Source organism: Thamnophis elegans, chromosome 11, assembly GCF_009769535.1.
Source record: "Thamnophis elegans isolate rThaEle1 chromosome 11, rThaEle1.pri, whole genome shotgun sequence".
Classification (NCBI taxonomy): Eukaryota; Metazoa; Chordata; class Lepidosauria; order Squamata; family Colubridae; genus Thamnophis; species Thamnophis elegans.
This window is the reverse complement of record NC_045551.1, coordinates 18,570,420-18,593,029: the sequence shown is the minus strand read 5'-3', so window position 1 is coordinate 18,593,029 and position 22,610 is coordinate 18,570,420. Positions and strand designations below refer to the sequence as shown.

The following is a 22,610-nucleotide window of genomic DNA, read 5'->3' as shown; positions in this document are numbered from 1 at the left end:
GAGGATTCTACAAATAAGTAAATGAATTGTCAGCATGTGTTATGGATTAATTCTTTAGCATAGCTAAGGATGAAGGATGTTTAAATAACCATAGGTAATTAAAACTGGAGGTATAATGATGTTGATATGGTAAATATACGAGTTAAGATATTTGAATTAATATGAGCTAATGGAAGAGAAGCACCAAAGCATGTTGTAACCAGTTGATATACTTCTTTTTTTTCTTCATAATAGACACCTGTGTTTTGTTTTGTTTTCCTGCCTTGTCTCTTGTCGTTTTTGTCTTTTTTTGTATTATTTTTATTTTTTATTTTTTATTTTAATTTTTATTTTTTATTTGCCCTTTTTTTATTTTTTCTTTTCCCACCGGTGTGGGCAGGTATTGTTCAAGATTATTACTTTTATTAATATTTCTAAATAATAATTACAGTTAAATGAAAATGGATATATAATAATGCTTGAGTTAATATGAGTTATGTTGGTTGACTGTGGAGGAGATGTACCAAAACTTATCTGTAATTGATTGATACATTTTCTACAGATGTAAAGAAAGATGCTGTACCTGTTTTAAATTAAAATTAAAAAACATTTATTAAAAAAAAACAGATCTTATATGGTTTGACTTATAGATATCAAACTAGTCCTTTAAGAAGTTCCTTAAGATATAGTTACTATCCCAAGATCACTTAGTAAGGTTTATGGATTTAAGCTTGCATCACCGAGCCCTAGAAAATCACATGCTGATCCTAGCCAAAAACACACTATTCTTGTTTTTAAAGTGTGATCATACTATTGTGATCATTACTTGACTAAACAAATGCCTAACTGGAAGTGGGAGGAAGCGAATAGGGTATTTTAATTTGAAAAGTTACAAGCAGGATCATATTGGCAAATACACCACATTCACATTGTCAGAACTGAACCTAGAAAAAAGACTCACCTCACATACCATTTCTTTGCAACTCATACTGCTTATGCCAAAGTTTATTTTGAAAATGAAAATATTGATTTTAATGACATGTATAACTTCCTGAGGCAGCTTTAGTTAATCCACACAGACATATTATTTATATTGTACAGGAATAAACCATTTCTAATGTGGGGGTTTCAGTTTCTCATTCATCTTCAGAAGCAATCCTATGCATGTAAGTAATTTTCCTTTGATTCAGAACACAGATAGTGGTACAATTTCATTTCTTTTATTATTCAAATCTTGGAACAAATTTCAGTTCACTCTTTACATTCTGGATTTCTGAGAGATTAACTGCTGGGCCTGGTAGCTTCTTGGCTCCTGGGAGAGTCTTTTTCTTTTCTTCTTCAGGTGGAGTTGGAAGACTCTATATAAAAATAATAAACTTTATTCTTCAATTGATTGTAACAAGAAATCAGGAAATAGATAACATTACATAGTTAAGGTTAGAATATAAGAATATATTTAACAACACTAAGACAGGACATAAAGCGAGATTTGGACATAACATGAAACAGGGTCAGAATATAAGACCTCCTGGGGGACCCATCTATCCCTTCTATTTTGTTATATATTTACTGAGTCTTGAACCGGAAACTTGAACTCTGGAAATACAAATGTCAGACCACAACATCTGTTCTAAGGAGGCCAAGTCAGAGGTCTCGCCTACGAGTCAGAATATAGCTTAACCACAAAAGCCAGTATGTATTCAGTGCTTCCTGCTTCCTACTGCAGCCTAGACATGAAGGGAAAATACGGTAGAATTTGCTTCCTTGCTTAGAATTAAGGAATTTAGCCAATAAGAACGCTTTAAAATATTTCTGTGCTTTTGATGCTTTGAATACAATATAAACATGTGTGTTTGGATTAGAATGCTGTTCAGATGTTAGAAAATTGATATCTCTATCTGAACCATTTGGCCAAATAAAGCTATTTCTTGATCTCACAGTCCAAATCTCCTGATTTTCTGCAACAGAATACTAGCATAAAGTAAATTGTTCATATTATCAAAATTGGAATTCTCTTCTTTACAGAACAGGTAACAATTTGATATGATCCTGATGATTTGGACTACAATTCTCATAGTTGCTTTCATTGGCCATGTTGCTGGTGGGAAGGCTAGGGGATTATATTCAAAATACCTGTCACATGCCTATTTCTGTTTAGTAGCAACCAGGTAATTTTTGAGAGCTTCAACAAATAATTCATTATGGTATCTGCCATTCACACATGGACTTCCAAGGGGAATAGCAAAGAGGTCAAAGGACAATGCATTCATGGACTTCCGGTGGCACTGTAGGTGTTGAAGGACGCTCCTTTGGGAACGCCAGCCCCGTGATCATGTTAAGCTGCTAGAACAGCATAAATCAGCTGTCTAGCGGCTTGAAAACTCTCCCCTCGGGAAAAGAGGGGGAGGTGAGCAGCCGGGCAAGGGTAGAGTTCCTCTAGATCCCCAGGAACAATTCTGAGGCTCGAAGGGTGAGAGCCCCCCAGCAGCCTGACATTGCTCCGCTTCCGGGGATGCTTCTGCTGCAGCAGAAACAAAATGCCACGACCATCCCTGCAATCAACGTTTTAATCTACATTTGAATAAGAAGCAGGCAGAGCAAAGACAGGAGTGATTACAATTGCAAGTACAAACTTTAACTCTGATACAGTATTACCTCCTTCTGTGAAGATTAAGGGGAACAAAAGGGAAGATGGCGCCTGAACATCAAAGGGCGTGGTGAAAGTGAAACTTAAAAAGGAAAGTATTTGTTAAGTGCTTGTTAACGTTGTTAAAAGAACCAAGAGTTCAAGATTAAACAAAATAGCATTGGTTTACTAACAAGCTATAAAATTTAACAAATCTGGGGATTAGGTGGACTTTTTGGACTCAATAATTTGGCTGCTGAAAAGTGTGATTTGAATATTTGGAAATGGCTTCAAAGCAAACAAAGTTAAGTGCTTCTAAGAGCGCTGGAAGTTCCCCAGCCCAGACACACAAATTGCAGTCTTTATTACCCCCAGCGGATACACAAATATTGACACTTGAAGCTCTCCAAGATGCTTTAAAGGAACCAGCCTCTGTTTTGGAAGGAAAAATTACAACTGCTTTTAAAGATGTGTCTGACGAAATGTCTGAAATTAAGGATTTAATCCAAACTCGCAATCAAATAAGAGAGGACATAGTGGATGCATTTAAGGGTTTGCTTGGTTATGTAACATCACTGGAGGATAGGGTGGAAGAAATTAATCAGTCTAATGTGAATTTGGAGAACAAAGTTGATGAGGCTAAAAGCAAGATCGAAAAGTCAGAGGCAGAAGTTACAATGATACAATATCGAGCCATGGAATTTGCTTTGAGAATAAGAGGCCTGAAAGAAAATAACCAAGAAAACTTGAAAGAAATTTTTGCAGAAGCCTTTGCTCAACTAACTGGGGAACCCAAGGCAGAATATGATTGGCAGATTGACAAAATTTACCGTGTTAATTCATGAATTGCCAGACAGAGACAACTACCAAGAGATATTGTAATCTATTTTGTCACCAGGAAAACAAGGAATGGAGTATTACAAACAACTTATAAAAACAAATTACAGGTTGCAGGTCAGGAGGTGGTAGTATTGAAGGAAATTCCCCCTAAAATGTTGAGATCCAGAAAGGACTATGCATTCCTAGTGGATGAACTTAGAAACTGCCAGATACGCTCAACCTGGTTTTTGTCTCTAGGCAGTGGATGAATGATCTAGATTTAGGGGATATTTCTATCCAACCCTTGTCATGGTCGGATTATTTCCACATCAGGCTTGACTTCCATACTGCTACCCCTCACCGCAGGGAGGTGGAACCGACTAGATGGTTCCACCCCAGGTGCCTGATGGACCCTGAAAGGTTCCTGATGGAGCTTGGGACTTTTCATGAACCCCTTGCTCACAACTCGACCGAAAGCCCTAGTGGAAGTCTGGGATAGCACGGCTGCTGGGGCTTTGGATTGTGTTGTGCCTTTGCGGCCTCTGACCCGGTGTCGATCCCTAGTTTACCGAGGAGCTCCGGGAGATGAAATGCCGGAAAAGACGCCTAGAGAGTAGTTGGGGGGCCAGCCGGTCTGAATCTGATCGAACACTAGTAAGAATTCATATTAAATCCTACTTAGTGGCGATAAAAGTGGCAAAACGGCAAGATTTTTCTGCTCTTATCGCGTCTGCAGATAACTGCCCAGCTGCCCTGTTTAAGGTGACCCGCTCCTTACTTAACCAAGGAGCTGGGAAAGACCCCTTGCAGGGTAGGGCTGAAGAATTTGTTCAGTATCTGCAGGATAAAATCGCTCAGATCCGAACAGGCTTGGACTCTGACTGGGTAGATTCGGGCGAGTTGACGGTGATGAATCCTGTGGAGACCATCTGGGATGAGTTTGATCCTGTGACCCCTGAGGGCATGGACAGGATTATGGGGAGACTCAGTGCTGCCACTTGTGTGCTGGACCCATGCCCCTCTTGGTTAGTCTCGGCTTCCTGGGAGGTGACACAAGGATGGCTCCAGGTGATTACCAATGCTTTGTTGAGAGAGGGGTTCTTTCCCATCGCCTTGAAGGAGGCAGTGGTGAGACTCCTCCTTAAGAAGCCTTCCCTGGACCCAGCTTCTTTATCCAACTATCGTCCGGTCTCCAACCTTTGCTTTGTAGCGAAGGTTGTTGAGAGTGCAGTAGCACGTCAGCTTCCCCAGTCCCTGGATGAAGCTGTCTACCTAGATCTGTTTCAGTCAGGTTTCAGGCCCAGAGACAGCACGGAGACAGCATTGGTCACGTTGGTCGATGATCTCTGGCGGGCCCGGGACAGTGGCTGCTCCTCTGTCCTGGCCCTATTAAGACCTCTCAGCGGCTTTCACTACCATCGACCATGGTATCCTACTGCGACAATTCGGGGGGTTGGGAGTGGGAGGCACTGTTTTACAGTGGTTCTCCTACCTGTCGGATCAATTGCAGTTTGTGTTGACTGGAGGGCAGAGATCGACCCCAAGGCACGTCACTTGTGGGGAGCCCCAGGGGTCGGTTCTCTCACCCCTCCTGTACAACATATATATGAAACCACTGGGTGAGATCATCTGTGGTTTTGGGGTACGGTATCATCAATATGCTGATGATGCCCAACTTTTCATCTCTACCCCAAACCACCCAAACGATGCCCTCAACATGATGTCCCGATGCTTGGAGGTTGTGCGGATCTGAATGGGGAGGAACAGGCTCAAGCTCAATCCCTCCAAGACAGAGTGGCTGTGGTTTCCGTCATCCCGATTTGTGCATCTTGTTCCATCTTTGATGATAGGGGGAGAAATTTTAGCCCCTTCAGAGAGGGCCCGCAATCTGGGCATCCTCCTGGATACGTAGCTTAGTTTAGAAGAACATCTGACGGCAGTGACCAGGGGGGCCTTTTACCAGGTTCGCCTGGCATGTCAGTTGCGCCCCTTCCTGGATCGGGATGCTCTGTGCACAGTCACTCATGCCCTCGTCCTTTCTCGCCTAGACTACTGTAATGCTCTCTACATGGGGCTGCCCTTGAAGAGCACCCGGAGGCTTCAACTGGTCCAGAATGCGGCTGCATGGGTTATCATATTACACCCCTTTTAGGTGGCCTGCACTGGTTGCCAGTTGTCTTCCGGGTGCGATTCAAGGTACTAATTATGACCTTTAAAGCGCTCCATGGCTTAGGCCCAGGGTACCTGCGAGACTACCTACTGCCACCGGTAGCCTCCCACTGTCCAGTGTGATCCCACAGAGTTGCCCTCCTCAGGGTGCCGTCGGCCAGGCAGTGTCGGCTAGCGACCCCCAGGGGGAGAGCCTTCTCTGTGGGAGCGCCTTGCCTCTGAAATGAGCTGCCCCCAGAGCTTCGTATAATCCCTGACCTCCGATCCTTCCGACGTGCCCTAAAATGTTGGCTTTCCCAGCAAGCCAACCTGGCCTGAACAAAACAAAACAAATTATTGATCATTGTTAATTTTAATTCATTTTTTTTTAAATGTTATTGTCAATTCTAATTGGGTTTGTTTGGGATATTCTATTTTTTTTAACTTTTGTATTATGTGTTTCTTTTAATGCTGTATGCCGCCCTGAGTCCTTGGGAGAAGGGTGGCATATAAATCTAATAAACCAAACCAAACCAAATCAGATACAGTATAGATGGGAGGTTCCAGCCGGATTGGTGGTGAATTATTTAGGAGAAAGATATCATCTTAATTCAGTTTGGAAGGCAAGAGATTTTTATAGTAATGTACTAAAGGCTGGATACCCACCATCTCCAGGATCCAGAAGAAGAAAAGAAGCAGGGGATGCTAGACAGGAAAATATCCAGGTACAAGTGGGTGTTGCTCAAGCCCTGGAATTACTTGAGGAGACAGAAGGAGTTATGGTAAAGAACAAGAATTAAAGATGCAACAAGCTCAGACAACAATCCAAGAAACTACAAACATAAATACAGAAGCTGTGGGGGGAGCCAGACTGAAGAAGAAATTCCAGCAAGATTTCCAGGTGGCTCTTAAAAAGCTTCAGGGGGCTGAAGATGACAATTAAATTTTTAACCTGGAAAGTTAATGGCTTAAATTCACCACAAAAAAGGGAAAAAAATATTTCACCATTTGAAACAATTCAAAAATGATGTAATTTGTTTGCAAGAAACACATATTAGAACAAATGACCAGAAATATTTGATGAATGCAAGATTGGGAATACATTTTGTGGCATCTGCTCCAGAGAAGAAAAATGTTTTAGTTATATATTTAAGGAAAGACTTAAAGGCTGAATTAATTGAAGCAGATCCTCAAGGAAGATATATTGCAATTGAATTATTAATAGAAGGAAAGAAAATACTTTTAACGGGAGTATATGCTCCCAATCAACAACAAGAAAATTTTTACAAGTTGCTCCATACTAAACTAATACAATGGGATTATAGATCATGTATATTATTGGGTGATTGGAACGGAGTATTGGATACTATGAAAGATAAGAAGGGACTTTGCAAAATACTCAAACATGAGCAAGATTGCCTAAATCTTTCTTCAATATGATGGATGATATGGAACTGAGGGATATTTGGCGAGAACGGAATGTTAAAGAACAAGACTTTACATTTTTTTTCCTATAGGCACCAATCCTTCTCTAGAATTGACTTTATATTAATTACGAATAATTTTCTTTCCAGGTTGGAGAAGACGAAGAAGTGCCCAAGAACACTAACAGATCATAACCCGATTTGGATAGAACTGGAATATGGAGAGGGATCTAGGAGGTCTTGGTGGTTAAATGAAAATTTATTTAGATATGAGGGAAATGTCATAGAATGCAAAAAACTACTGAAAGAATATTTTGCTTTTAACATGATAAGGGAACATCCATGGAAATGGTTTGGGATGCAAGTAAAGCATATATGAGAGGTGTTTTAATAAACTTGAATAACCTATATAGACGTAGACAGGGGGAAAACAAAGGGAATTAGAAGAGGGGATAAAAAAAAAGAGCAGGTGCTAATATCTAATCCAGATGATAAGAAGACAAAAGAAGCAATTAGTTTACTGCGAGGGCAATTTAACATGTTGATGTCAGATCAAGTAGCAACTAACTTGCTATACGCTAAACACAATATTTTTTGCAATGCAAATAAACCAGGCAGATGGTTAGCATATATGTTAAGGAAAAAACAAAAGTCTCGTACTATAGAGAAAATAGAGTACAAAGGTAAAGAAGTCTATCAACAGGATATGATTAAAAAGGCCTTTTTAGAATTCTATACGAGACTGTACACTGGTGATAAAATACAAGGTTTAGATATAGATAGATATTTGGAGAATGAGAATATCCCCATAGTTACAGATGAGCAAAGGGAAAGATTGAATCAACTGATAACCACGGAGGAAATTTTCCTGGTAATTGAGCAGTTAAAAGTTGGTAAGGCCCCTGGCACAGATGGATTGACAGCTGTTTATTATAAAAATTTACAACTAGAAATGGTAGAACCTCTTAAGGAACTATTTAATAAAATACAATTGGAAGGAGGGGTACCACCATCTTGGAAAACAGCCTTGATTTCCCTGATTCCGAAAGATAAAGATCACACTCAGCCAAAACACTATAGGCCTCTATCACTACTTAATACAGATTATAACATTTTTGCTAAAATACTAGCAAATAGGTTCATGTCAGTTATACAACAAATGATTCACAATGATCAATCTGGTTTTATACATGGGAGACAAATGAAAAGTAATGTAAGACAAATTGTTAATATATTGGAGTATTTGGGGAAGAATAACCAAGTCCCAGCAGTGCTTATATTATTGGATGCGGAGAAAGCATTTGATTCAGTGAATTGGCAATTTCTAATGAAAATAACCCAAAAGATGCAGTTTGGAGAGTATTTTACACAATCTATCAATGCAATATACCAGAAACAAACAGCACAAATTATAGTTAATGGTAGTCTAATGGAATCTTTTACAATTGAAAAAGGAACAAGACAGGGCTGTTCCCTGTCTCCATTATTGTTTATTTTAACTTTGGAATTATTGCTGAATAGAATACGTGATTCAGATGATGCACAGGGAATTAAGATTAGGCATTATGAATACAGAGTACGAGCATTTGCAGACGACTTGGTTGTAACATTAACCCAACGGGGGAAATCAGCTATAGGTTTAATGAACATAATCAATATGGCCAAGTATCTGGGTTTAAAATAAATCTAGGGAAAACAAAGATGATAGTTAAAAATATGACTACAAATCAAAAGGAAGAATTAGAAAGAGTAACAGTATACGAGATAGTAAAAAAGGTTAATTATTTAGGAGTTTATATTACAACCTCAAATGGGAAATTATATAAGTTAAATTATGAATCATTATGGCACAAAATACAGACAGAGATGAATAAATGGAAAAAATTACAATTGTCTTTGCTGGGAAGGATAGCAGCAGTAAAAATGAACGTTTTGCCTAAGTTTCTATTTCTTTTTCAAATGATACCAATACTCAAAAAAGATGCAAATTTGGAAGAATGGCAGAAATGTATTAATAGCTTTGTTTGGGCAGGGAAGAAACCGAGAATAAAACTTAAAATAATGCAAGATATACGTGAAAGAGGAGGTTTGAAAATGCCCAACTTAAAATTAGTGATTGGATTAACCTATCAGAGGACAGAATATTGAATATTGGGGGATATGATCTGGTATATGATTGGCATGCTTATTTAATATATGATAAGAAGGTGGACAAGATCTTTAAAAGCCACATATTAAGGAATGCTCTATTGCGTGTCTGGAAAATATATCAATATAAGTTAAATGATAAGATACCTATGTGGGTAGTACCCAGACGATAGAGAATATAAGTATAGAACAAAAACAGGATGTAATGACATATAAAAAGCTTCTTCATAGAAAGAGGTGTACTACAGTTAAAACCTTTGAATGTATTAAGAGAGGAAAGGGTAACTCAAACCTGGTTTCAGTATGGACAGTTACAGGCTAGATGGAAAAAAGACCAGAAAATTGGTATCATACAAAATGAGGATAATTTGGTAAAACAAATTAGGGATCAGAGTCAAATGCATATAAAAAGGTTGTATAATATACTGATAGAAATAGATTCTGAAACAGAGTTAGTTAAAGATTGCATGATAAAATGGGCACAAAACCAATAATGATGGAAACATGGGAAAAGATTTGGGTAAGAAATGTAAAATTTACGCAAGCTCAAAACTTGAGAGAATTTTTATAAGATGTTTTATAGATGGCATTTAGATCCCAAAAAGTTAGCTTGTATGTATCCAAATTTACAATCCAAATGTTGGAGATGTGATTGTCTTGACGCTACGTATTATCATGTATGGTGGACTTGTAAAAAAGTTAAAGCATTTTGGATAAAAATATGGTGGATTATTCAAAATATTCTTAAAGAGAGGATAAAGTTCACTCCCCAGCTGTTCTTGCTAGGTATAATTACAGATTGTACAGTTATAGAGACTAATTTGATTTTGAACTTAACAACGGCAGCAAGATTGTTGGTGGCGCAGTACTGGAAGAAGGAAGAATTTCCTACTATTCAAGAATGGATGCTAAAATTAGTAAACTTAGCGGAGATGGCCAAAATCTCAGCATATTTGAAGGACTATTCAGATGAGAAATACAAGCTAGAATTGAGAAATGGATTGACTACATTCAAAATAAATATCGGACTAAGAAATTTCAATTAGCTTATGAATGAACAAGGAATGTTATAATTTATCTAAAGTTAGCTTAATAAAAGTGGAGTTAAAGTCCAAGAGGAGGTAGGATGCTATAGTTAGTTAGCTTATGTTAGTGTATGATTGGTAAATGTTTATACCCTGTATTTTGCTCTGGGAGGTTGGTGGGAGGGAGGGTTGGAGAGGATAGGGCTGGGGTGGAGGGAGGGAAGGGGAAGGGGAAATATTTGCAAAATCTATTAAAACTCTTTAATAAAAATAAAAAAGGACAATGCATTCATAATGACATAATCAGTTGACTGCCATGACTTACATCTTGCCCAAATACATCAGTGTGGCATTGATGTAATTATGTTGCATGTGTCATCATTTTGGCATTACCACAGTTTGCTTGGGGGCTTAATGTGTTCTGTACTCACATTTGGCTATTCAGAATTTAGGGGTACTCAATTTTGAAAGTGTGCACCTAGTCATGTGCCATAGCTATACCACTGATGAGTGGAATTCATCTGAATGAGAATTATCCCTCATTTCTACATAATGTGATATTATTGACAAGTTCAACTCTTGTTCAAGGTTCTTTTCTACAATTGTATATTTAACAAATAATTTGGGGAAAAAATCTTTAGTTCTCAAGTTAACCCCACTTTCCATCTGCTATGAACTAAAATTGTCTGCCTTTTTTCAGGATTACATGAAAAATGTTGAAAATGCTTTTAAAAAATCAACTAGTTAAAGATAATGGGGCTGTTAAAACAGAAATGTACTGTTTCAGATTTAAGTATGTAGAAGCCTGAAGAAAGTCAATCTGTTTTAATGAATAGCAGATGAATGTTGTATTATGTAAGGTCTAGGGCATTTCTGAATTATTTTCAAACTAAGTAGCCAATTCTCTTCAACTCCTGAAATAATTCCTCCACTGATTCCAATATTTCTCTACTGAGCAAGGTCTTATAGGTATCCATTTTGATGTTGTATATGTTTCTCAATCCTGAATACATGTTTATTCAGCAAGTACAAAACATATTTCAGAATTAATCTGGGATTACCATAAATGCAGTGGTGGGATTCAGCCAGTTCGCATCACTTCAGGGGAACCGGTAGTTAACTTACTGAGCAGTTTGTCAAACTGCTCATTAGGGCAGAGAACCGGTTGTTAAATTACTTGAATCCTACCACTGCATAAATTGCTCAAGTTGCTTCATGACTTTATTTGTTTATGGTACACAATATATATCTTTGATGTGCATACACATACTGTATACATACACACATAGACATGAGTGTGCAAGAATATTTCATACGAATCCAATCCATGAGAAAGAAATGAATAAAGGAACAGGGCCCCTCCCCTTTTTCTATTGATAAAATATATTGCATGCATTTGTCTTGTCTGATGCATTTAAAACCCTGCAGCGAGAGCTGTGATTGTGTAAAAGTGGCAATTGGTCTATTTCTCAATGAGGCATCTTCTTCACTTTGAGTGCAATGGCTGGTGATAAGTTCAGGGAGAGATACTGTACATTGTAACAAGTATGGTTTCATGAAACTATGAGAAACAAAATATTAAAAGTCATGAGTCAATTAATCAAACTAATTGTCTCCTGTAAACTCCACTCCCCTTTTGCTCCTTTTTTATTTCCTCTGGAAGGGGCCATTCATCATCCACTTGTGGCCTTACTCCCAAGTCAATCCCTGTTCTTTAGCTGTTCCCTTCATCTGGCAACTCTGCACATGTGCACACTGGCAACAGGCTCCAGCTGTTCGTCTGCCTCACTGATGTCTGACTCTGAAGGCATCTGATAACTGTCATATGGCTCTGGCCCCCTCTCTGGCACAGAGCCCTCATCAGAGCCTTCCCCAGACTCCAGGATTGGCCTATGGTCCTCCCCAATCTCCTCACAATCTGAATCTGCTGCCAGTTCTGCTGGCTGCTGGCAAGCCACAACAATGACAAGGATACTATCTAATAATAAAAAGAGATAATGGTGTGAAGTCACAAATCTAAAACTGATTCTCGTTTGTTCAGGGAGTCCTTAAAATTGCAAAATACACATTATGTCAGGGCACTTAGTACATAAGGTGGATTGACTAAATGATAGCATATCTTTATTTACCGTATTTTTCGGAGTATAAGCCGCACCTTTTTCCTCAAAAAAGAGGCTGAAAATCTAGGTGCATCTTATACATCGAATACAGCATTTTTTGCCTCCTGAAGCCCCGCCCCGTCACCAAAATGCAGAGCCTTATGGAGGCTTTCAGAGAGCTCCTGGGGGATGGAGAGGGCAGAAATTAGCAAAAAAGGGGGCATTGTTTGCGCAATTTTGCCCCCCCCAACCCCCAGCAGCACTCTATAAGCCTCCATAAGGCTATGCATGTAATTTTTTGATGAAAAACAGGCCCGTTTTTTGTCCCCCCCACCTTCCCAGGAGCACTCTGCAAGCCCCCCCCCAGGCTATTCATGCCTTTTTTTAAAAAACGGACCCATTTTCACGAAAAACGGGACGTTTCTGGGAGGTTTGCAGACTGCAAAAACTTTTTTTCCTTTCAGAAAGTTCTTTAGTTAAAGTGATTGATGAGAATTACATTGATCAAGTGCTGTGCCAGCAGAAACAGATGCTGCAGATTGTCAGCGATTTCCTTCTCCAGCACATGGATAAATACACCTGGAAACATCTACCTACCTACTTACCTATTCTCTCTCTCTTCCTACCTACCTACTGTATTTCTCTCTCTCTCTCTCCCTCCTTCCCTCCTTCCACCTACCTACCTACCTACCTACCTACTGTCTCTCTCTCTCTCTCCCTCCCTACTGTATTTCTCTCTCTCTCTATCCCTCTATCTACCTACCTAGCTACCCTCTCTCTCCCTACCTACCTACTGTATTTTTTTCTGTTTCTCTTTCTCCCTCCATCCCTCCCTCTCCCTCTCCCTCTATCTACCTACCTACTTTTTTTTAAAAAAAAATGCCTCTTCAAAATCTTGGTACGTCTTATACTCCGGTGTGTCTTGTACTCCAAAAAATATCGTACAAACAAAGAAAGAAAGACCATTTCCTTATATCTATTTATATTTCAGCTAAATTATTCTCCTTTTGCAAATTAACATTGTTTTTTCCCACTGGGTCAGGGAATAATGAAGGCATGGAAAATTCTATACTGAAAGCTCATTCCATTTTGAAATCATAAATAAGAAGTATGTGAGTTTTTGTTATGACTGTGCTATTATCTAAAAAGATTTAACTCCAGAAGTTTTATTTAAAATCACAATTTTCTTTCAACGACTCATGTGTTGAAAGTCCAAATCCAGGAGCACTGGTTCTTTTGCACATTATGATCTGCTGGCCACAAGGGAGGTATAGGATGTAAATAAAAAGTTGATAATGTACTCACTATATCCCTTCTTTGTTGCACTGCCTGTTCTTTATCTAAGGGGTTGCTAATATGAAGGCATTGTCTTTGCCTTTCACTCATCCTTGTTCACATTAGATTCCCCTTCTCAGGAATGCTGACATGCATCTGAAATTAGAATTTGGTTTGATGTGTCAAAAGTCAATTATATGTCTTTTGATAGTAAATTAGTTTATTTGACAATCTCTAACTGAACAGACTGTATTTTTATCAGAAATATTCACATCTCCTACATTTTCTCCATTCCTAATTCTAAAATGTAGTCCCTTCCCCAATTTTGATTTTAAAACCTCAGTGTAGATCTCCCATGGCTTTAAAATCAGCTTTGCACCAATGCAAATCCCACATCATCATATGTTTTTATTTCTGAATCAGCTATGATACAGCCAACGTTTAGTCAGTTTCTGTCTGTGCTTCTCTATCTCTCTCAAAGACATAAATGTGTGCGCATGCCACACCCACACAGAAATTTTCTATTTGCAGTGCCAAAGCTCTGCAGAATTTTTGGGAGGGATACTTTTTCCATCAGAAGGAATCATCTCATCCTGTTTACCAGTTTCTGGGTTTAAGCCAGCCTCCCTTTCTACCACAAAAGTACATTTGCTGTACTGCCTTGTCATAAACAGCAACACTGTTTTCAGAAATCATGAGGCAAATGACACAATGTGAAATAGAGATGTGTATGGGACATAGGGCATTAACTAAGAGTCTTTATTTGTCCTTTGGGATAACTCAAAGGAAGAACTGATAAGGTGCTGTGCTGTTCTCAACATTTCAAGGTCAACAGTGTTTCACTAGATGATCCTTGATTATTATAAGAAACAAATCTGTATCAACCATATCTACATTGAAGCACTATTTTAGACCTCTTTGCTAAGCCAGCAATTCTGGTGCAAACTCCAATTTTTCTATACAGCTGGCATCCTGAGAATATATTGGCACACTGCATAACCTAAAGTTTTTGGAATATGGGCAATTGTTGCTGGCTTTTAAGGTAGTCTCCAGATTAGAAGTCCTCTCTGTAAAAATTAGGCAAGCATGTTGAGGGGAAAAAAACTGGACAGTGGTTCTGTTTGTAACATCCTGGTCAAAATATGCCAAAAATAACTGGTAGCATCCTAACCATTATCAGCAATGGTGCATATGGTATATGTATGACTAAGACTACTGTGCTTCCCCAAAAATAGGACATACCCCCAAAACAAAACCTAACCCGATTTTCACACCTGTGCCTAATATAAGTCATAGCCCAAAAATAAGCCCTAATTAAGACACCCCCCCCCACCATCTGGTTGTATGAGGTAGGGGAAGGCGCAGGCTTAAAAATCAAGTGAGGGTGGGCCCGGTGGTGGTGGATCTGCCCCACACCTGCTTACCTTAGGACCACTGCAGCCAGACCTCCCACACCCTGACAACTGTCATGCCACTGTATGATTTCTGCAGCTGCTTATGGCCACTCACAACCAAACACCACATGGTGCATCACACCTGTGCTGCCACTTGTGGCCGGACACCACATGGATCATTGCACTGGTGCTGCCACTCATAGCAAAACACCACAAGCCTCGTTGTGCTGGTGCTGCTGCTCACAGCAGAACACTGCCAGGGTCATCATGCCAATGCTGCTTCTCACACATGAAATAGCACAAGAAGCCATGCAGTCTCCTTCCATGAGCAACAGCACCGCCATGATAAGCCATGCAGTGTCTGGATGCAAGCGGCTATGAGCAGCTGCATAAGAAGTCAGCTAGTGGCATGACAGGTATTGGGGCATGAGAGGCATAGATGGGGTGGTCCTGGGTAAGACGTCCCCCCAAAATAAGACCTGGTGCTTATTTTGGGGCCAAAAAGAAAATAAGACCAGGTCTTATTTTTGAGGAAACATGGTAGTAATCTTATCTACTTTTTCTTTATGTGAATGCCTTGATTGATCACTACCAGCATGTGGTGAACGTCCATCTGTCGATGATGACAATATATAGAATTGCAATTTGCAATGTTTTTAAAAATATTTTTATTGTGTGGGCATGTATTGTTCAAGATTATTACTTTTATTAATATTTTTAAATAATAATTACAGTCAAATGAAAATGGATATATGACGATGGTGATATGTATGAATATCTGAGTTAAAATGCTCGAGTTAATATGAGTTATTTGTTGACTGTGGAGGAGATGTACCAAAGTTTATTTGTGATTGACTGATACATTTTCTATAGATGTAAAGAAAGATGTTGTACTTGTTTCAAATTAAAATTAAAAAACTTTCTAATTAAAAATATTTTTGTTGAATTATGGTTAAAAAACAATATCATTAACAATAACATTAACATAAATCCAAGCTGCATGGGGGGGGGGAGGATAGAAAAAACAAAAAACAAACATCCCATTACAATTTCGTTGTATTTAAGTACAATGACAATAAAGATTATACTTATACTAATAGATAGACACTACACATTTACAAATTTACCATATATGTAAATTATACCATATTATAGTGCAGGGGTCCTCAAACTTTTTAAACAGGGGGGGCAATTCACAGTCCCTCAGACTGTTGGAGGACCAGACCGGCTGTGTAGGCGTGGCTAGAGTGTCATGTGACTGAGTGGGTGTGGCTAGGTCATGTGATAAGGTGGGCATGACCAATTTAACAGTCCATTGAATAATGCACACAAATTAAACTTTGTTTTGATCCTGGGGGTGTTTTATTTGCTTCTGTTTGCATGTTGCTCTTTTGGTTGCCTTTTCTTTTTACTGGATCATTTTTCAGTTGTTTAGGAGTGGTGGTCCAGTTCAGGAAACTCAGTTTTGCAGCAATTCTTCTCAGTCCAAGGGAGCTTGAGAAATCTGTCTCTCTCTTTCTCTCTTTCTCCCTTTCCCTACCTCTATCTATTTCTCTTTCTCTCTCTCTCTCCCTCTGTCCCTCTGTCTCTTGCTATCTCTCTCTGTCTCTCTCTCTCTCTCTCTTTATCTATCTTCTGGAGATGAAAAACGGGGTGTTTTTGCCAGTTTTTTGGCCTCCTGGGGCATCTGTGCAGCAATTCTTCTCAGCTTCAAGGAGCTTAAGAAATATCTCTCTCTCTCTCTCTCTCTCTCTCTCTCTCTCTTTCTTTCTTTCTTTATTTCTTTCTTTCTCTCTCTTTCTCTCTCTCTTTCTCTCTCTCCCCCTCTGTCCCTTTCTATCTATCTCTATCTCTCTTTATCTATCTTCTGGAGATGAAAAACGGGCTGTTTTTGCCAGTTTTTTGGCCTCCTGGGGCATCTGTGCAGCAATTCTTCTCAGCTTCAAGGAGCTTAAGAAATATCTCTCTCTCTCTCTCTCTCTCTCTCTCTCTCTCTTTCTTTCTTTCTTTATTTCTTTCTTTCTCTCTCTTTCTCTCTCTCTTTCTCTCTCTCCCCCTCTGTCCCTTTCTATCTATCTCTATCTCTCTTTATCTATCTTCTGGAGATGAAAAACGGGCTGTTTTGCCAGTTTTTTGGCCTCCTGGGGCATCTGTGCAGCAATTCTTCTCAGCTTCAAGGAGCTTGAGAAATCTCTCTGTGTGTGTGTGTGTGTGTCTCTCTCTTTCTCTGTCTCTTTCTCTCTCTCCCCCTCTGTCCCTTTCTATCTCTCTCTGTCTCTCTTTATCTATCTTCTGGAGGTGAAAAATGGGCCATTTTTGCCAGTTTTTTGGCCTCCTGGGGCTTCTGTACACCCTGTTTTTTACCACCCCCCATCTCCAAAAGCATTCTGCAGGCGAAAAATAGGCAAAAATGGCCTGGTTTTGGGCCTCCTGGGGTATCTGTGCACCCCATTTTTCATCACCACCACTCCACCTTCAGAAACATTCTGCAAACAAAAACCAGGCAAAAACAGTTTGTTTTTTGGGCAAAAACTGGCTGGTTTTGCCCATTTCTGGCTTCCTGAAGTGTCTGTGCTCCCTGTTTTGCACATCCCCCTCCTCCAGAACATCTCTGCAGACCAGAATTGTTGGCCTACCTTTCAGTTCCAGCCCTCAGGGCTCGTGAAGGTAAGTCCTGCACTCGCCCGAATGGCGGATGGAATGATCTGGACTGGGCAGCCTCGTGGTCCTGCGTGGGCTGGATTAATGGCTTTGGCAGGCTGGATGTGGCCCGCCTGCCAAAGTCTGAGGACCCATGTTATAGTGTTTCACTTGAAGAGGCCTTGTTAATTCACATCTCAGCTATTATGTTATCTAGAGTATTCCAGTATTGGACAATTATTATTTTGGCTACTATATAGACAATATTGAATTATGGATATTTTGCATAACTATGAAGTTTTAGGTAGTTTGTTGAATATGGTAAAAGCAATATTTGATAGAGGTAAAGTGTGTAGGAGAATGAATAGGATGCTTAGGGAATGATTGTCAGGGACTAAAAGAACTGTCTGATGTCCTCTTGGTCGTTTAGAATATTTATTAATAAATGTAGAAGGATTATTGGACAAAAGTTTAAATATAAGAGTGCCAGAATGACAATAATTGTCTCTGCTGTCTACATTCATCCTGCTTTTAGAATGATACAATTAATATTCATATTTCTACCAAATAGAAATGCGTTGGATACCAGATGTAATCTTTAATTTCTCTGATACATAAAGTAAAATCAATGCATTTCCCCCTTCCAGATACTATTAACTATATATTTAAATGTATACGGGAAGATTGTTCTTGGAGGTGAGGAATAGAAAAATGGGGAGGTGGAAGAAATAATCATTAGCTGTGTCACCCAAGGCAATATCACTCTGATTCATACTGGGAATCTCTATAGTTGCTTTTAGAATATAATTATTATATCACAAAATCTGAATATATATATATATATATATATATATATATATATATGGGCCCTAAAAGGATAGTGATAGCGCAAGATATTTATATAGCTTCAGAAAATGCAATATACGCCATACTCTAGTTATAATATATAGAAAGGATGCACAGGAAAACACTTCAGGAAACAAAGCTGCTAACATTTTAATGCTGATTTTATATTGCTTCCATATATTAGCACTCTAAAATACTACTCTGCTTTACATATATTAGTTAATGACTTTAGATTGGGAAGATTATATTTGCACTGACTGTTTACTTATGTTTTCTAGTCATATGAATGAAATGAATATTTTCCTGAGGTATTACAGAATTAAATGTCACTGGTGAACATAGTACTTACTTAATGTGTGGAGTTCTAATCAGATAAGCACATATTGTTCTTACCTCTTCGAGTTCAGTAGATTCTTTTCTTTTAGGAGGTTGACCAGCACCAGGCAAAAATGCCCCCATTGGGATGTTGATATTTGCCTGGAAATTACATGAAATTACATGAAGATAACATGAAGTTATATTGTAGTAGATCTACAAAAATTAAGAGATGGATGGAGTTTTCTTGATTGTCCAGGCAAATTATATTTTGTTTCTCATCTCTTTTATTAAATGTCTTATTTTATTATTTTTAATTTAGGCAGATTTAAAATAAGATTAATTCGGACATCAAAATATCAAGTTAAACTTCCATATCAGTGGCAGTGCTCCGAGCCATTTTTATATGGGACATATAAATTTTGTTAGTGCTTTATTATATTAGTGCTCAATATAATCTGGTGCTACAATATTAATGTATAAGGAAAACATTTTGTATTTAAACCCTTTGTTCTTCACATTTCCCTGTAAAGGACAGCTTTTTTTATCTGTGGTTATGGTCATTATAAAATCAGAGCCCTCTGTCAAGGGCTGTGGTGTTGCAGTGGTTAGAATGTAGTATTGCAGGCTAACTCTGCCCACAGCCAGGAGTTCAATCCTGACTGGCTCAAGGTTGATTGAGCCTTCCATCTTTCTGAGGTTGGTAAAATGAGGACCAAGCTTGTTGGGGGCAATATGCTGAGTGCACTAAGAGAGTGCAGTAAAGCACTATGGAATGATATATGTCTAAGCATTATTGTTATTTTCCAAGAGCAGAGCAACTTTACTTTCTACTTGTGGAGGATAAGATAAAATGTATGGAGTTAATATGGCTTCTTAAACTGCTGCAAAGAGTTTTAGTTTCAGTCAAAACTGAATAAAGGAGAATGATATTGAGGCTGCAGAAATCCAGACAACCACTAATAGTCATTCAGCCTTTGCATCTCAGATATAGTATCCATAAGAAATTGTAATAACTTCCATATTCATACAAAGTAAGATTTGCATGCTGATGGTTTGCATGCTGAACAAAGACTCATCAGCCAATTAATAGCCTTCACAGTCCTCAAATATTCTTAAAGGAGCACCTAGAATTTATTGACTAGCCTTGAACCTTTAAGCACTGCATTTACATTACACTGAATTTGTATTTCACATCTATCAAAGCACTTCCAAAATTACTTGCTGTGGTTCAGAGAATATAGGCATGATTAATCAAAGGGTTGATTTGGAAATAGAGAACTCTTCCTTATGCACATTATAAATAGTAATCACCCATATCCAAGCTAACAGAAAAGTATGCTGGTGTAAAATTTGTCTTCCAATTGCTGATAACTATCTACTATCAGTTTTGCCACAATACTGTAAAATGAAGCTATCTTTAGGAAGTGTGTGCAAGGCATCTCGAGGAAACAAATTGGTAGATTTTCCCTAGCTGTCAACTGTCCCATTGGCACATGCAGCAAAAGAAACTCTTGGGACATTATTTTACCAAGAGTATGACTTTACTGATAGATCAATACAAGCATAAAAGAAGCGAAGCTAGCTGTGAGGTTTTTGCATGAAAAACAGCATCTCCTCTTTTCCCCATTCAGGCCACCGATTGTCCATTGTCCATCAATCCAACACATTCTTTTTATTTTGGGAAGACAGTCTGCACCTTCGGAAGGTTCCCATTGTACAGCCTTGAGCCCTTGACATGTCAGGATTTTATCAGGCTGGAAATGGTTCACATAAATCCATCACCTCCCTCTCAGCTCCCAATACATTCCAAGATTCCCCTCCCCCTTCCCTTTTTGTTGTCAAGTTGCAAGTAGAAGTGTGTTATGAGTCAGCATTGACATGCCGACACTTCCAAAAAAGATAACCTTGAAAAAAACAAATGTACAAAATATTACACAACACGGAGTTCTCTACCCTACTATCCATTCTGGGTCGGTTTGGCTATTTGGTATGGAACTAGACTAATGAGTCTAGATGTCCTAATATCCTTTGCTGCCATCTACTCAGCATCTGCTAAAGGAGTCCTTTCCACAACACTAAATACTGCAACTTCCCTTGAATTTTTGGGAGTGAAGAATTTCTTTGATTTCAAAGTATTCTTCTCTCACTAAGATAGGGGAAGGAGGTGGTTCAGTAGCACGTCTTAATGCTGAATCACAGAAAGGCTTCAAGAGGTTGCCGCGGAACACTGGGTGAATGTGCCTGGTGCTTTTTGGCAGTTTTAATCCCACTGTCACTGAATTGATGACCTGGAGAATTGGGAAAGGTTTTTTACAAGGTTGCCTCAGGTTCAGAAACTTTGCAGATAGGTACACTCTGTCTCATACTCTATATTCCTTCTGAAGTGCCTTCTTGTCTGCTAGTCTCTTTTGTATGTCTCTCACCTTCTCTAAGGCTTTATGCACTGTGATTCAAGTGGCTTTTAAGGTATCCATTCACTCAGCCAATGATTCTGAAGATGGCGTTTCTTGAGGGAGCTCTGGCATAGGTACAAACTCTATTCCAGTAACCACCCATAAAGAAGTAAACCCTGTGCTACAATGCACAGAGTTATTATATGCTACTTCTGCAAAAGGCAGAAGCTTGATTCAATTGATCTGCTGATAGTTCGCATAACATCACAGATATTGCTATAGAACCGAATTCATATATTAACAGACTCCAGTAGTGTGAGGTTGATGGGTGGACCTAAGTCCCTGGGAGGTGTTCTAACCCAGCCTTCACGAGCCCCAAATCAACAGCCTAGTTGTGAGGAAAAAAACTTTTTATTTGGAAAGGCAGGAATTCACGGTATTCACTGACAAAGCTCCAGATCACACATCCATAGGTGATTCACAAGCCACAACAGTCTCTGAGTTCCCTGCAGGAAGTCTCAATTAGCATTTCAATCCCAACACAAAGAGTCCTGACCAACCTGGTTAGTGGCAAGGAAATCCTGGTAAGGAATCTGCCAGAGGTAACTTTCTTCTGGAGCATGAATGGATGTCTCCAACACTCATGCCTCCCACATCCCTCCTCCTTATATCCCAGCCAGGGAGAAGCATGTTAACGTTTCCTTCTTTTACTGAATATCTGGCCCTCAGTCCTGCATTGCTCTCTTCTGTGAATATGCACATCTGGGACAGGGCCCAGTTCCTCCCCCTCGCTCATCTCAGGCCCTGAAAACAGCTGTCTTTCCATCTGAGTGTGAGCAGATGGGCCCTGCTCTGCATTTGCCTCTGAGACCTCCTGTTCCTCAGAGCCTTCCATCGGCTCCAATGGTAACCCAGGCATCCCCTCCATCTCATCTGACTCATCTGACTCAACTGCCAGCTCCATCAACTTTAGGAACTCCCACCAAAACTTTGATGTGAATTGTACTCCTTGGTCAAAGATAATCTGCTCCCGGATCCCATGCAATCAGTATCTGTGCTGCACAAATAGCCTAGCCGGGACTCAGGCTGAGGAATCCTAGGATACATCACAAAATGTGCCTGCTTGGAAAAAAAAGTCAGTGATAATCCAGATTACAGTATTTTCAGCACTCTCGTAGCTTGATGATGAAGTCCATTGAGATCTCTTCTCAGGGGTTAGCCACTGGCTGCAGCAGCCCTGGGGGCTTCCCAGGTAGCTGCTTCATTGAAGCACACATAGGGCAGCTGGCCACATATGCCTCTATGTCCTTCTTCATTTTTGGCCACCAAGACTGCCTTTTCACTAGGTGAAGACTCTTTACAAATCCAAAATGCCTAGTGCCCTTGTGTCATGGCTCTGCTGTAGGACTAATGTCCTCTGGCTGACTAGGACTTACACTTTATTCCCTTTCCATGCCATGACAACCTTTGAGGACA

The 22,610-nt window shown here is 39.4% G+C and overlaps 1 protein-coding gene across 1 annotated transcript in view; it reads right to left on the bottom strand.

Annotated features, from left to right (window-relative positions):
* Window positions 1-1,177: 1,177 nt before the first annotated feature.
* The window catches only part of SMPX (small muscle protein X-linked), a 54,178-nt gene continuing 32,745 nt past the window's right edge, over window positions 1,178-22,610 (bottom strand). The window contains exons 2-3 of the mRNA XM_032226663.1: window positions 18,817-18,900; window positions 1,178-1,337 (exon numbers count right to left, since the gene is read on the bottom strand). Of these exons, the coding sequence (XP_032082554.1) occupies window positions 1,203-1,337; window positions 18,817-18,900 (219 nt within the window). The 3' untranslated portion in view covers window positions 1,178-1,202. The remainder of the gene's footprint in view (window positions 1,338-18,816; window positions 18,901-22,610) is intronic.